The following is a 16,172-nucleotide window of genomic DNA, read 5'->3' as shown; positions in this document are numbered from 1 at the left end:
TGCTTTATATTTGTTATTTGTAGTTTGTTCCTTTCCACTTCTAGTGTCTTCTAGATAAGCGTTTAAAGTTGGCTTATGCTGGGATCACCTGGAGAACTTTAATCGCCACTAAAACCACCCTGAATGCCCAGCAGGTCTGATTCATTGGCCTGGGGGAAGGCTTGGGCTGTTAGAGTTTTACAAGCATCTCAGATGATTACAACAGTTGCCAAGATAGAGACTCTTGCACCACCTAAGCAATCACGGAAAGAATGTGGATTATGTGAGGGGAGATAGAAGGTTTGGATGTAAGGTGAGAGACTTTAGAAGAGAATGGGGAACCATTAGCACGGTGATGGAAGCCATAGGAGAGACTGCCATAGCCTTAGGAAGCCATGCCAAGTAACCAGAGAGGAATGCAAGAAAAAAAAAAATGTTAAAGAAAGTCAGGTGACAGAACCATGTCAAGGCACAAAGGAAGGCAGCTGAAGGACTTGGTGCCAAAGCTGCAGCTCAGTACTGTTCTGCCTCCTCCTCAAAACTCCTCAAAACTTCCAGCCCTCCAGGGCGTTGGGGATACTCCACCTCCGGAACTTTCTGCTCACTTCCACGCTGTTAACCTCTTTCATAGCCACCATGGGACTTGGGAGTGGATGGGGAAGGGAGACATAAAACACAGGATTTAGTAATCCCCATTCAATGGAGGATTACAAAACAACTTTCCATGTCACTCATAAGTGTGAGTTTGGTGTTCTTGGGGGGAAAAAATGTTTGCCAGTTGCTGCCTCCTCACTGGGACAGGAGAGAGTTTTACTGAGTCCAGACTCACTGGCTCGTAAGTTCACTCGCTCTCTCTCTGGCGACACTATCAGCCACCCTTTGTTTTGCTTGCTCTGCCTTTACTTTTGCTTTTCCAGCCCTTCGCGTCTTTGTCCAGTACATTCGTGGAAAAACTACTGGCAAGTGGTCAGCTCACAGACCTCGGAAAAACAGAACCATTACCCCTGGCCCAACTCCTCCCAACCCCACCCCGAGGCGGTCAATGGGAGAAAGGAACAGCTGTGTCACCCTTGGCTCCTCACAGCGCATCTTACTCTTAGCTTGGAGGCCTCGGGCTGAAGTGAACTGGACAAAGTGTGCCGAGTCGTCTACAGGGCTGGTCTTTTTAATGAAAGTTCCCTATTGCGGAAAAATAAATTGTGTATGATTTCTGAAACCTGACACCTGATCCGCCTTGGCAGTCCTTTTCGTGGGCTTGGCCGAGAAGCCAGCAACATTAGTATCCTGATTAATACCAGTTCAGTTGGCTCCCTGGAGAAGAAGAACACGATTTACTTATATCTTGTTAAATCCTCTTTCATTCGTCCATATTGCACCATAATCTCCTTGGTTTTAACATGCTATCCCAGGAGGACCCCTGACCACTGGCCATTGGGGAAACTTCGGGGAACACAGCTCTCTGCTTTTGCACTTGCATCCCCGACACAAAGTAAGACTTTGTTCCGTCCAGTGATGCAGAATGATGGTCATGTGTTGGCCTCCTCCTAGGATGGGTGAGCTCTAAGGGCTATACGTTCGTCATCATCTCCTGCTGGCCCCCGGGGCCACTGGCAGAGAGCAAAGGAGATGATGGCACAGCTCAGAATTTGGAACTTTGTGCCCTTGAGAAGCCCACAGGGCCACCAAAGGGGGGTTTTCAGAGTGGACACTGACCACTGAGAAGGTGGGGGACCCCACGGTCCCTGACAGGCGAGTGTAAACACAGCTGTGCAGATGGGAGGAAGTCCCAAGCGCCTTCCCTGCTACCCCCACCCCCTACCCGGGTCCCACCCAGAAGCAGGGAACGGCCACCCCGCTGCAAGGAAGCAAACAAACACAGCTAAGCACAACCCACAAGCCTGCCCCCAGGTCACCAGGGCTTGGTGGGGCCAGCTGAAATGCCAGGCCCCGCCCTGAACCCTTAGTGGCCAAGATAGCTGCAAAGCCAGTTGAGAGCCTATGGTGGCTCTCCTGCTCCCCGGCAGGACACTCCGTTCTCTGATCTCAGGTACTTAGCTCCTGACCCCTGGTCGCTTAGGGGTCATTCAGCAAGCAAGAACAGGCCCACAATAAACCCTTGTCCTAGACTCCTAGCCTCCACGCCAAAGTATGAGACAAGGCTTCCTCAGCCTTTGTTAACGGCAGAATAAATAATCGCCACAGGAAAGGACTTTCTCTTTGGGGTATTACTTGGGTGGGATTCCTGTCTTGATTTGCTGTACTCTCAACACTCCAGACTCCCCCTCATCCCCTCCCCCCAAGACAGGGTGGTGCTTCCTGTAATTGGTCTCTGGGCAGTCACACTTAATGCAGGGCCTTGATCCCTCAGGACACGCCTTTGGCACAACCTTGTCTGGGAAGTAGCCCAGGCAGGAGGTGGGTGGGTGGATGGATGGGTGGACAGCTAATGAGCTGTGCTTCTTTTCTGGCCATTGGGATCCTCAACTGTGGGGCAGGGGGGATATAAAAACGAGCCCTCCAAGCCTGCCTCGGTGTTAGGTACTTTCTCCAGATTAGCTTATCTAATCCGAAGTCAACTATCTCTGAGAAAGTTAAGGGATTCTAAACTATGCCGCAGGATCCTCCAGCCAGTAAATCCGGCCAGTAAATTCGACAGCCGATTTGGACTGGGTCCTGCGATCTCTTAGCCATGCTCTGAACCACTCCACCGTTTCTCCTCCCTTCCCGGGAGCTCTGACATCATGATTCTGGACCCTCTCCATGACCGTCTGCTCTCCCCAGTGGCGCCAGAAAGGGAATGCCTGTTTGGGACTCTGGTCTGTTAGTGCGGAGGAAAACAGTTTCTCCGCGTTAATGGGCTCCTCGCTTCCTGCGCTCAGGAGATGCCGGTCCAAGCGGGACACAGGACAAGAGCCCGTATCAGCAGGGAGCAGCCGGTGTGCAAGACAAACAAATTGCAGCCTGACAGGAAAGGGAGTTTCCCTTGGTTCTCTGCCTTCTCCTGCCCTCTCCCCTGGCTCACCAGCGGTGCTGCAGCTACTGACGCCAGGGCCACGATGGGACAGCAGCTGAAGAAAACCACTTAAAGCAAGAGAAGTGACCACTCTACCCACAGAGTCTACGTTGGCAGGTCACACCCACTGCACTGCAGAAATTAGCAACATTAAATCATGTGTGCACGCTTCAGACTACGTTTAGCAGTATGGTCATCGTGCAAATCCTACAAGTACGTAAGACAGGTAGCTCAGGAGGGTGTCAGCCAGAGACCGACAACGCTGTCCGCGGCCATTTGCTGGTTTCTTTCCTCTCTTCTTTTTAAAAATATATGCATTTATTTATTTCAAAGGCAGAGTAAGACAAAGAAAGAGAGAGAGAGAGAGATCTTCCATCTGCTAGTTTACTCCCCAAATGGCCACCATGGCTGGATCTGAGCCAATCCCAAGCCAGGAGGCAACATTTTCTCAGGCTCTCCCGTGTTGAGTACAGGGACCCAAGGACATAGGCCATCCTCCACTGCTTTCCCAGGCCATCAGTAGAGAGATGGATCAGAAGTGGAGCAGCTGGAACTCCAACCAGCACCCACACGGGACCTCTGCACTGCAGGCAGCGGTTTCATCTGATAAGCCACTGCACCAGCCCCACGCATGTTGGTGTCTTATCAGCATGTGGAACTGGAATTCAAACCAGAACTCGATCCATCTGACTCCGAAGTCTGCATTCTTTTCAATAAGAAAGGATGTTGTGTAATGTGAAGAATAACATTGTGAGAAAGATCCCAGAATGTCTTGGAAAACACAGTTGTCAGTAGAAATGTATGCGCAGGACATTAGAACATTTTCCGTCTCTCACGTGCGCCAGGCTTGCAGCTCCATGCTTGACGTGCGTTGTGTCCACTGCTCGGCGAGGCGCATACCAGCAGGCCCCTCTTGCAAGCCGAAAAACAAGTTTAGGGCCAGGTATCTGGTTCAGCAGTTAAGGCACACCCTGGGATGCCTGCATCCCATATCAGAAGACTAGGGTTTAAGTCCTGTCTCTGCTCCTGATTCCAGCTTCCTGTTGCGCTTGCAGACCCTAGAAAGTGACAGATGCTGCTCAGGAGCTTGGGTCCAGGCAACCTACATAGGAGACCAAACTGAGTTCTGGGCTCTTATATCAGCGGTATCAGCTGTATCAGCTCGGATCTTGTGAGCACTGGAGAAGTGAATCAGTGAACAGAAAATCTCAGCGTTTTTTTGTCCTTCAAATAAGAACTAAAGGAACAAAAGTAAAAGGACGAACAAGGTGGAGGAATCCACCATGGTGGGAGGGTTTGGGGAGGGGTGGGGAGAACCCAAGTATCTATGTAACTGTGTCACATAATACAATGTAATTAATGAAGTTAAATAATAAATAATTAAAAAAAAAAGAAATTAAAAAAAAAAAAGTAAAAGGACGGTAAGGTCAGAGTAGTAAATTACTATAAGAAGCGATATACAGTTTTGACAACAATGGAGTTGAGATTCAAATCCATGTCTGCTTGACTTTAAAGAGCATACCTTTAATCACAAATAATGATATATACCGGGAGCCAATGTGATGGCTCAGCTGGCTAGTACTCTACCCGTAAGCACAGGCATGTCATATGGGTGCTGGTTCATGTCCCAGCAGCTCCACTTCCCTTCAGGTCCCTGCTTGTGGCCTGGGAAAGCAGTGGAGGATGGCTCAAATCCTTAGGAACTTGCACTCACGTGGGAGACCCAGAAGAAGCTCCTGGCTTCTGGCTTCAAATCAGCCCAGCTCTGGTCATTGTGGTCATTTGGAGAGTGTACAAGCAGATGGAAGATTTTTCTCCTCTCCATAAATCTTTTTAAAATGATAACAATATACAAATGACTGCAGGCTGTGGTCCCACTTTAAGTGCTTTGTTATTTTCTAACATGTATCTGTTATGTCATTCCCATTTGATGGATGGGCAAACTGTTGTTTATTATTTTATCTAAGCTCACATGTGGTCAGTTCATGTGTGCTAATTGTCATCTTTGTGTAACATGTTGGATCCTTGTAGGAATCTAGAAATAGATCTGTTTGTAATGTCATAGATCTTTTTTCATGGAACATCTAATATTGCATGATGGCCTTTTAGATTCTCTTTGTGTGGAAGTGGAGCACAGTCCGGAGAGAGGGGCAGGACTGAGTGAGGAAAGGCCTCATGCCGAGGTGCACGGCCAGCTTGCACCTGTCATGTTTTATGTTCAGGCTCTGGTATCAGGCAGGACTGGATGTCTGGCAATATTGGTTGCTTGAACTTGAATAAGTTATAATCTCCCTGAGCCTCCGTGTCCTTGTTGGTGAAGTGGATGGCTATGAACCCTAAGTGAAGACAGTGGTGAGCAGGAAATACTCCCTGGCATGCCCAGGACTTGGCAAATGAACACAAGTACCTCTCGTTCTAGAACATCCAATCCCTGGGGTGGTGGGAGCAGAGCAGAGCAGAAAGGTTCCTGGGGATGCTCTGAGTAGAGGGAGAAGGCCTCTTGGCATTCCGCATCCTGTTCCTGACAGCAGCCGTGAATCAACCCGAGGTGCTGAGGGACTAGATGTGTTCTCTACACAGCTGGGCATGGGCCATGGTCACTTGATCACAGTCCCCTGCAGTCATGCTGTCCAAGCGCCATTCTTACAAATCAGTCCTGATTCTTTTCAGAAAAACAGTCTCTTTCATGGGATGTCACAGGGCCATGTCACGGGCAATGAGGTTGTGTGTGCGTGGGAAGGAGTCCTAATTTTTGGAGGAGTCAGACTGGTCCTGGAAGTGACTCTCTGTCCTTCTCTCTCCCTCTGGGGACCTGGCAAGGAATCAGCATTCTGAGATGGGGGGGGGGGGTGGAAGGGTACTAAAAATGGCTAAGATGGAAACTTCCATCCTGAGCTATTGGATGTTCAAACCCCGGCTCTGGGACTTTAAATTTTGTCCATTTCACCTGTGGAGAAGGTGAGGCTTTAATAATAAGCACACCTGGGCCCGCACTGTAGTGTACTGACCTAAGCCTCCAGCCACTACATCTCACCATATGGGAGCCAGGTCATGTCCTGGCTGTTGCACTGCCCATCCAGCTCCCTACCTGTGGCCGGGGAAGGCAGCAGAGGATGGCCCAAAGCCTTGGGATCCTGCAAACTCATAGGGGAGGCTTGAGAGAAACATCTTGGCTCCTGGTTTCAGAGCTGCTCAGCTTCAGCCGTTTGGGGAGTAAGCAGATGGAAGATTTCTCTCTGTAACTGCTTCTCTCCTTCTCTCTGGAACTCTATTTTTCAAATAATAAAAATAAGTCTTAAAAAAAAAAAAAAAAGGAAGTGCCTGCATGGGAGAGCACAGGAGGCGGCACACGGGAACTGCAGCCAAGCCCCTCCACAGAGGATGAGTAACATGGCCTAAGCACTTCTCTGCTCTGTCCTGCCTCAAAGGGCTAAGCTGCAGCAGCTGTCCTGTCCCCAGCTCCCGCTACCAGGGGAGCCAGCTTGTTCAAGATGAGGAGGCTAGGACAGACACAGTGCCACGTCCCTGCCCCTTTGCTTGGCCCTGTGGCTGCAGCTCCCAGCTGCTTCTTGCTGCCTCCCTTCCCCCTCTGTGTCCTTCTCCCAGCCCCTCCCAGGCGTCTCTGCTGGCTCGGCTGACCCCGACGCTCCCTCACATTTTGCCTTGAGTTCAGTGGAGCTGGGGAAGCGGCCAGCCTGCGTGCACTAACTGCAGAAGGCACTGCGGGGAGGATTGCAGGGTACAGGGGGAGCCCCTCCTCTCCCTCCCGACCCCACTCCCTCCAACGTTGTTCTGGGTGTATGTGTGCCCCGCACCCTATTGGCTGGACAGTGCCGGTGGTGTCGGGGTATCGGGTATCGGAGATTAGAAAGGGCCCTCTTTCTAAAGGTTCCAGCTAGGCGGCACTCCAGCTGCCTGGTAACAAGGAGGGAAATTTACACAGCAGAACTCCTGCTCAGGAAGAATCAAAATCCACATGGGGGCCGGAAATCTCAGGACAATTTCCAGTTGGACTGGAACCAGGTTCCCTGCTCTGCAAGCCCTGGGTGGTGGTGGTGGTAGGAGTGAGGAGGGGGACAAAGCAATGAGGGAATGTGGAAGGGCCTTGAAAACCAGATCTCAGGACTGGAGTGACCCTTTGGCCCTCCAAGGTGATGTCGCCAATCTGGATGCCTGTACCCATATCGGTGTGCCTGGGTTCCTAATTCCAGCTTCTTGCTCATGCACACCCTGGGAGGCAGTGGTGAAGACACAAATGCTTGGATCTCTGCCGTCTATGTGGGAGGCCATGATTGTGTTCCCAAGTGCCTGGCTTCAGTCCAGCCCAGTCCGAATGGTTCTAGGCATTTGGGGAGTGAACCAAGAGATGGAAGCTGTCCCCAGGACTGTCTCTTTGCATTTCAAGTAAAGTTGAGACTTCAATGGGCCTAAGGGAGGGAAAAGTCTGAAGTTAATACTACGCTACGGTTTAAAGAAAGGAGAAATATCTGCATGTAGTATCATGAGAAAAAAAAATTCCAAACCTTTTTTTTCTTTAAGCTATTGAATTAAAAGGAATAGAACAAATCCCTATGTTTCATTTTATTGAATTGGCTTTATTTTACAATTTTATAATCAGGAAACACTTCATGTTTCTTGATTGATTTGAAAGGTAAAGTGATAGAGGAGAAACAGAGATCTTCCCTCTGCTAGTTTACTTCCCAAATGGCCACAGCAGCCACATTGTACATTGCAAAGCCAGGAGCCCAGAGCACCATCCAGGGTCTCTCAGGTGGTTGGCAGGGACCTAAGCCCGTGGGCCATCCTCCATTGCTTTCCCAGGCGCATTAGCAGGGAGCTGGATTGGAAATGGAGCAGCTGTGCCTGGAACTGGTGCTCTGAAATGGGGTGCTTATCCTGCTGTGCCACAACACTGGCCCCTGAGTTTCCTTTCTTTTTCTTTGTCAAGATTTATTTATTTTTATTGGAAAGGCAGATTTACAGAAAGTGAGGCAGAAAGATCTCCCGTCCGCTGATTAATTCCCCTCCCAAATGGCTGTAACAGTCAGAGCTAAACTGATCCGAAGCCAGGAGCCAAGAATGTCTTCTGGGTCTCTCATGCGCGTGCAGAGTACCAAAGACTTGAGCCATCCTGTACTGCTTTCCCAGGCCACAGGCAGGGAACTGGATCAGAACTGCCAGAACATGGGCCAGCACCCACATGGGATCCTGGCACTTGCGAGGAGAGGATTAGCTAATTGAGCCATTGTGTTGCACTTCCTGAATTTTTATTTTTAAATCCAAAACAGATGGGATATGAGACAAGAGTGGGGATATAAAGTTTTATATGTTGATTATTTTGTAAACAATATATATATATATAAGCACATTCGTTTAGCAAAAGTAGAAGTGAACTTAGAAGGGGAATGTATGGGGCTGCAAGGGTGGTAAACAGGCCACAGAGGTGCCCAGTAGGAATCAGTCCAAAGAACCCCAAAGCAGACCTTGTTAACAGGGTGCCCTTTGGGGTCAATAAAAAAATGTATCAGGGTCCAGCACAATGGTTCAATGGCTAAGTCCTCTTCTTGTAAGCATTAGGATGGGTGTCAGTTCCTGTCCCAGCTGCTCCACTTTCCACCCAGCTTCCTGCTTGTGGCTTGGGAAAGCAGTCAAGGATGGCCCAAAGCCTGGGACCCTGCACCTATGTGGGAAACCCAGAGGCTCCTGGCTCCTGATTTCAGATTGTCTCACCTCTGGCCCATTACGGCCTTTTGGAAAGTGAACCAGCAGATGCATAATCTTTCTCTCTTTCCTTCTGTTTGTAAATCGGATATGTCTTTCCAATGAAAATAAATAAAAATTTAAAAAAAGAATCCTTACTCAGCTGGCATGACCAGTGCAAAAAGTCAAGAGAAGAGAAAATTTTCAGTTTTCCTAACTGGAGGGTTTGGACTACCAAATTCAGGGGTGACTACTAATAAGTTCTCCTTTGGAGCTCATCCTGATCCCAACTTCACCCCAACCCTGGGCTAACAGCATTTCCAAGCCAATCACCTGCATTTTCCTGACTACAAAGCCAGTCTCCATGTGCAAACCATCAATTTCAGAGACTGACTACAAAGCCAATCTCCATGTGCAAACCATCAATTCCAGAGACCTCATGTGGCTTTCCCAAGGCCACACAGCACGACACAGGCATCTGCCTTCAAGTTACTAACAAACGTCGCATCCTGCAGCACATGCAACCCAGCACTGGCTGTCGTCAGATGCCCACCTCAGTCCTAACCCACAGCGGGCTATGGGCTTGCGGGCTTTGGTCACAACAGCCCCTCCTTGCCACTGCCTCCCTACTTATTCCCCAGGACTCTCCCTCTAGCTTCCCTCCAGAAAAGGACAATCATGGGTAGGACTGGAGGCGTACTGAGGCTTGGTCCTGTACACCACAAAGGTGATCCTCCCCTGGAGACCCTGGGCCAGTGGTGCTGAGGGACACCAGGGTGTCCGTGGCCACGTCTCAAGAACCAGAAAGGAAGATTTTTAAAGAGATCCTGAAAGACCATTTGTGGTGAGCAGGCATCCACACACGGGGATAGCAGCAGCAGCAGCAGAGCCAGGGGTCAGGGTCTGGGAACCATTATCGACGTTTAGTGCAGACAGCTGTGTGTCTGGGAGTTTGAACATCATGGCCAAGTCAGCTCCTGGGTTCCTTGGCTGCTTCAGGCTGATGAAGTCCTGTCCCGGGGCCCAGCGGCCACTACCATATTGGGGGTTGGGGAGAATCTAGGACCCAGAAAACGCTTCAGAGCGGGGAACCCCCCCCCCACTTGGGTTTCCCCTCTCCCCTGGTCCTGGCTCGGCAGGGCCAGTTCCCGAGGCCGGCAGAGGGGTTCCCATCAGCGGAGGGGGCGCTGCAGGGCCTGGCTCCAGGTGCCCCTTCCCCCACTGCCCAGCCGGCCCCAGCCCCCTGAGGGGCCCCGGCACCTCCCCAGACCACCCCCCAACCTTCCCCAGGCCCAGCAGAGTAGCTCATCTCCTCTGCCTGTCCCGAAAGAGGGCGGGCGACTGGTGCCCGGGAGCCCACACCAGAAGACCCCGGCGGGTCCTGAGCGCCTCGCGGCCGAGCCTGAGGACAGTATCTCGAGTGTGGGGAGACGAGGGGAGCTGTCCAGCCCCGCGGGGTGAGCTGGAAGGAGAGTGGGCCAAGGCCGGCGGGTGCGGCAGCGGCTCCCCCTCCAGCCCGCCCCCCACGTGGCCGCAGCCGTCCCAGCCCCTCCGAGGAAGCGGCGCGGCTTCCTGCGGCTCGGGCCGGGGATATAGGCGCCCCCGCCCGGGCCCGGCTCAGCGCCGCCGCCCCTCCTCGCCCCGTCGCCGCGCGATGGCTTCGCTCCGGCCGGAGCGCGCCGCTGGCGGCCCTCGGCTGCCGATGACCCGCGCCGGGGGGCCGGTCGCGCTCCGCCTCCTCCTGCTTCTGCTGGGCGGTGAGCACGGAGCCCCGGGGCACCGCGGGAGGGAGGCGCGGGAAGGGAATGGGGTGGAGGGCTGGGGCCAGCACCGGCTGCAGGGCTCCGGAGCGGACTTCTTCGGCGCGCAGCGCATCCTGCGAGTGGGTTCGCTGGCCCCACCTCGGGGCGGCCGCAGCGCGGACTGCTTCCCACTTCGGTGCGGGGCCGGGGCTCTGCGGGTTGAGTCTTGGAGGTCCAAGCTTTGCAAAGGGTGTGGGTGTGTGTGCGCGCGCCTGGGCCTGAGTGTGAGCGTGAAGGAGCTGGTGCTTGCCACCTTCTTTCCAGGGTCGAGGTTTCCCGTGTGGGTGTGTGTGGAATTTGGAGGGGGCGGGGGTGGGAAACAGCACTGTTCCTTTTCTTCTGCTGGCACCTTGATTTGTAAGGGTCTCAGCTTACATGCCCCCTCGACTGCAGGCTCTGTTGCCCACATCACTGCCACTGAGTCCTCCTCTCTCAAGTCTCCCACAGCTCTCCTGAAGCCCCAGGAGTCGCTGGCCCAGTCTCTTCCCACCCCGGACAGCTTGGAGTTTGAAGGTGGGTGCCCCGGGGCTGTGGATGGGAGGCCCAGGGTCAGGAGGAGAGCCAGGACAGTTTGATGGGGAGTGACCGAATCCTTTCCCAATCGCTGCCTCACTCCCATTGTTGCCCCACCAAGCTGCCTTTGTTTGGTGTCCTGGTGGCCCAGTCTGGAGCAGGATTGGACCCAGATGGATGCCTGTGCAGGGTGCTAGGCTGGGATGGCCAGAGTTGTCCATACCAGAGGCATCAAGAATTGCACAGCTGCACTCGCTGCTGGGTGAACTCGTAGTGGGGCTCCCAAGTTTGAAGACCAGGGTCTGGGCTTCCCCTTGGGCAGTAGCTGGTCTGGAGGGTGTGGGAGGGAAGGTGGGATATGATCACCATACAGCCTATGTCCCCACAGGGAGCACAGTGGAGGTGAACTATGAATCAATGGTGGTATACTGTTGGAACAGGTACAAGAACCAAATGGACACTATTGAAAAAGATTGGTGCAACTGGGCTGTAATCAGCAGGTAGGGGCCAGGAGTCGGACCTGCTGCTGGTGGGCAGGCTGCTGAGCCAGTGAAGGGGCTCCACTGTCCCTCACTCAAGTCCTCCATTACTACCCCCAGACCATACAGTGATCTGCAAGAATGCTTGGAACACAGCGCAGAGGTCTTCAGCCTGGGCTTTCCCAACCCCTTGGCGGAGAGGGTCATCTTGGATACGCATCAGATCCACTTTGCCAACTGCTCGCTGGTGCAGCCCACCTTCTCTGACCCTCCTGAGGATGTGCTATTGGCCATGATCATTGCCCCCATCTGCCTCATCCCCTTCCTGGTCACGCTGGTGGTGTGGAAGAGTAAGGACAGTGAGGCCCAGGCCTAGGGCGACACAGGCCCAGGACGACACAGGCCCAGGGCGACACAGGCTTCTCAACAGCCGACTGACCCTCCTCCCTGGCCCACAGTAACCCTCTCTCTCCCCTCCCTGCTCTCTTTTCTCACTCCTGACCCTATCCATGGGGATGGAAGTGGAAGGTGGGTCTGGGTTCTGAAATCTTCTAAATAAAGACATTTTTTGGGTACAATGGCCCCCTTCCCTTCCTAATGCAGCCTGCGTCCCTCCCAAAGCCTTTGCCCTTCCCACAATGGACAACAGAGTGGGAAGACTTGGGTTCGGTTTGGAACTTCGTTCATGGCCTCTCCCCCTCCCTCCCTTGCTGCCCCTCCCCACGATGAAGGCCATGCCCCCATGTACCTTCCTCCCAGGGCAGGGCCTTTCCTGCGCCTCTCCAAACACAGCTCCAGGAAGCAAGCAGGAAAAGACTCCCTTCCGGTCTGGACAGCAACTAGGGGCAATGCAGGAGGAGGGGCAAGGGACAAATTTGCTGTGACTTCCATAACGAGGGGACAGCCCTCACTCTCCCTCTTCTTCCTGCCTCAGTTTAATCTGAGGTCCTGGGAAAAGGAACCCTGAACTAAACCCCAAGAATCTGCCCCTTCTCCTGGGCCCCAAGACCTCAGAGTTGAGGGGAGGAGTGGCGTGGGGCTTCCTTTGCTAGGCTCACCCCTCCCCTCTCCGTCTAGGGCCTCCATCCTACATTGTCCTGAATGGGGTGTGGCCCACACCATGACCACACACTGCCCCCTGGTGTTCAAGCCAAGACTTGTATGAAACCTGAGAGCCTAAAGCTTAGGGAAGTGTTATTTCCATAGCAACCACTAGTTCTTTCTGAGACATACCAATGCTTTTTTAAGACATCCCACTTTCTAGGGATGTATCTAACCCCTCTCTACAACTCACTGTGCAAGGGGAGGCCCTGTTCATGAAGTAACTTCACCTACAGCCCTCCCTTGGGACACACTTGCCAGGCCACCAACAGCATTTGTGAAACAACTTGATTTTCCATGGAGACCTATTACTATTATGACTGTTATTTGTTCCCTGTCTCACTGGGGGCTTTCCTCCTTGCTGAGCTGTGTTGCAGTGTACAGGAGAGATCACGCCAGGCAAGTCTAGAATGTGTTAAGGGGTCTTTATTCACTAAGCCTGCTCATGGCAGTGCCCATTAGGAATTAGCAAATGACAAGTGCATGTAGGAAGCCAGTATGAATCGAAATCCTGAGAGCAAAAAACGATCGTTACTGTGAAACCCGTCCGTTAAAATGAAGACATATGGGGCTCGGCAGCGTGGCCTAGTGGCTAGGGTCCTCGCCTTGATCCCATATGGCCGCTGGTTCTTATCCCGGCAGCTCCACTTCCTCTCTGTCTCTCCTCCTCTCAGTATATCTGACTTTGTAATAAAAATAAAATAAATCTTTAAAAAAAAAAAAAAAAAAAAAAAAAAAAATGAAGACATATGTCCTGGCTTCTCCAACAATGTAAGTTAACCCCAAGAGACATGCAGTGAATAATCTGTACACGATTAAAAAGCTGAAAGCATTCACCTTTTCATGGCTTCTTTGCCCACATTCCATTACTGCTAGGCCTCACCTCTCCTAGAACTCTTGAAAGTACCCAGATTAGAAATACAAAGCAGGGCCCGGCGGCGTGGCCTAGCGGCTAAAGTCCTCGCCTTGAATGTGTCGTGATCCCATATGGGCGCCGGTTCTAATCCCGGCAGCTCCACTTCCCATCCAGCTCCCTGCTTGTGGCCTGGGAAAGCAGTGGAGGACGGCCCAATGCATTGGGACCCTGCACCCGTGTGGGAGACCCGGAAGAGGTTCCTGCTTCCTGGCTTCGGATCGGCGTGCATCAGCCCGTTGTGGCTCACTTGGGGGAGTGAATCATCGGACGGAAGATCTTCCTTCTCTGTCTCTCCTCCTCTCTGTATATCTGGTTTTGTAATAAAATAAATAAATCTTTAAAAAAAAAAAGAAAAAGAAATAGCATTAACCCCACTCAAGCAGTGAGCAGAGGGCGAGGAATACAGACACACAGGGGCCATGCTCAGGGGCCGTCTGTCCACGGGAAGCCAAAATGCAAGCAGATACTGGGGAGGCCAAGAGTTGGAGTGCCAGAGTAAAGGAAGCACACGATCAAGACAGCGAGTCCTTGGGCCCGGCGCCATGGCCTAGCGGCTAAACTCTTCACCTTGGACATGCAGGGATCCCATATGGGTGCTGGTTCTAATCCCAGCAGCTCCACTTCCCATCCAGCTCCCTGCTTGTGGCCTGGGAAGGCAGTCGAAGACAACCCAAAGCTTGGGACCCTGCACCTGCGTGGGAGACCTGGAAGAGGAGTATCTGGGCTCCTGGCTTCAGATTGGGCAGTACTTGGGGAGTGAATCATTGGATGTAAGATATTTCTCTCTGTCTCTCCTCCTCTCTGTATGTATCTGACTTTGCAACAAAAATAAATAAATCTTTAAAAAAAAGAGAGAGAGCCCCTCCCTATCATGGGCCTTTATGGGGGCTTGTGAGGGAGTGGTTACACAACAATGCAATACCACCCCATCTCAGGTTCCAGGTGAATGTCACAGGTGGGCAAAACGGGCCTGGCACTGTAGCCTAGTGGCTAAAGTCCTCGCCTTGAAAGCACCAGGAGCCCATGTGGGTGCTGGTTTATGTCCCAGCGGCTCCACTTCCCATCCAGCTTCCTGCTTGTGGCCTGGGAAAGCAGTCGAGGACGACCCAAAGCCTTGGGACCCTGCCCCCGCATAGGAGATCCTGAAGAAGTTCCTGCCTTCTGGGTTCAGATCGGCTCAACTCTAGCCATTGTGGCTACTTGGGGAGTGAATCGGCCGATGGAAGATCTTTCTTAATTTCCATCTCTCTGTGTATCTGACTTTCCAATAAAGATAACTAAATCTTTTTTTTTTTTTTTAAAGATTAATTTTATTTTTATTACAAAGTCAGATATACTGAGAGGAGGAGAGACAGAGAGGAAGTGGAGCTGCCGGGATTAGAACCAGCGGCCATATGGGATCAAGGCGAGGACCTTAGCCACTAGGCCATACTGCCAAGCCCAAGATAACTAAATCTTAAAACAAAATAAAACAAAAGGACCACGTATATGGGGGAGGTGTGGCTTCCAAGCTCGTGACCCTGAATTAACTGCCTAAAACCACAATAGCACACTTACAGTCTCATTCCTGAGGCATGGCTGCCTACTTCATGGGGGCCTGCCTAACACTTCACACCAGACACATCTCCTTCTAGGACTGCTAAGGATATTTCCAGTTTTCATGGAAAGAGAGGTTGCTGTATTCTAGGAACACAGCCGTCCTCTTCTTAAATAACACGTTTAGTAATTAATCTACTTGATATTCAGAGTGACAGGAAAAGATTGTTCATTCACTGTGCATTCCTCACATGCCTGTAGCAGCCAAGGCTGGGCTGGGTCGAAGTCAGGATCCAGGAACTCCATTCAGATTTCCCAGGTGGGTGGCAGGGGCCCACTTCTGCTGCCTCCTAAGGTGCACATTAGCAGGAACCAGGCTTGGAAACGGAGTACCAGCTTGGGGTGTGTGAATCCCCTGTGTTCGTCTTCACACACACCACTAACATGCATCAAGTGGCTGGTTGTATAACAGATCGTGTATGGTGTGTTGTCCTGTAAAGATGGATGAAACAGAATCTAGTTTTCTTCTCCATGGGTTTCATCCAGTGAAGAAATGGATGGACTGGTGTTGTGGTGCAGTGGGTGAAGCTACTATCTGTGCTCTGCTTCCGATCCAGCTCCCTGCTGATGTACAAGGAAGGCAGTGGAGGATGGCCCAAGTGCTTGGACCCCTGTCACCCACATGCGAGACACAGAGGAACTCCAAGGCTCAGCCCCCCACTAGAAAATCTCTGTCACCCTGCCTTACAAATAAATAAGAGGTATTTTTCTAAGATTTTTGTTTATTTGTTTAAAAGTCAGTTTTACATAGAGAAGGAGAGACAGAGGGGAAGATGTTCCATCCGTTGATTCACTCCCCAAGTGAGCACAACAGCCAGTGCTGCGCCAATTCGAAGCCAGGAGACAGGATCCTCCAGGTCTCCCACATGGGTGCAGGGTCGTCCTCGACTGCTGTCCCAGGCCACAAGCAGGGAGCTGGATGGAAAGCAGGGCCGCCAGGATTAGAAGCGGCGCCCATTTGGGATCCTGGCGTGTTCAAGGCGAGGACTTTAGCCGCTAGGCCACCACGCCGGGATCCCATATTGGCGCCTTAAAACTCATTCTGTTCACCCCAACCGTGAAGAGACTATCTC

General features: G+C 52.0%; 1 protein-coding gene across 1 annotated transcript; it reads left to right on the top strand.

Moving 5' to 3' along the window:
• Window positions 1-10,237: 10,237 nt before the first annotated feature.
• Window positions 10,238-12,064, top strand: RAMP2 (receptor activity modifying protein 2). The gene is made up of 4 exons (XM_058675389.1): window positions 10,238-10,449; window positions 10,888-11,007; window positions 11,396-11,507; window positions 11,607-12,064. Exons 1-4 carry the CDS (start codon window positions 10,347-10,349, stop codon window positions 11,860-11,862), a joined length of 591 nt encoding a protein of 196 aa, XP_058531372.1. The 5' UTR covers window positions 10,238-10,346; the 3' UTR covers window positions 11,863-12,064.
• Window positions 12,065-16,172: the final 4,108 nt, after the last annotated feature.

Source organism: Ochotona princeps, chromosome 17 (assembly GCF_030435755.1).
Source record: "Ochotona princeps isolate mOchPri1 chromosome 17, mOchPri1.hap1, whole genome shotgun sequence".
NCBI classification, from domain to species: Eukaryota; Metazoa; Chordata; class Mammalia; order Lagomorpha; family Ochotonidae; genus Ochotona; species Ochotona princeps.
The sequence above is the reverse complement of the archived record's forward strand: the minus strand, read 5'-3'. Positions and strand labels throughout refer to the sequence as shown.

Coding starts and splice junctions, on each gene's coding strand:
- RAMP2 (XM_058675389.1), top strand. CDS start 10,347: ATGGCTTCGCTCCGGCCGGAGCGCGCCGCTGGCGGCCCTCGGCTGCCG. Junction 11,008..11,395: donor GGACAGCTTGGAGTTTGAAG/GTGGGTGCCCCG, acceptor ATGTCCCCACAG/GGAGCACAGTGGAGGTGAAC. Junction 11,508..11,606: donor AACTGGGCTGTAATCAGCAG/GTAGGGGCCAGG, acceptor TACTACCCCCAG/ACCATACAGTGATCTGCAAG.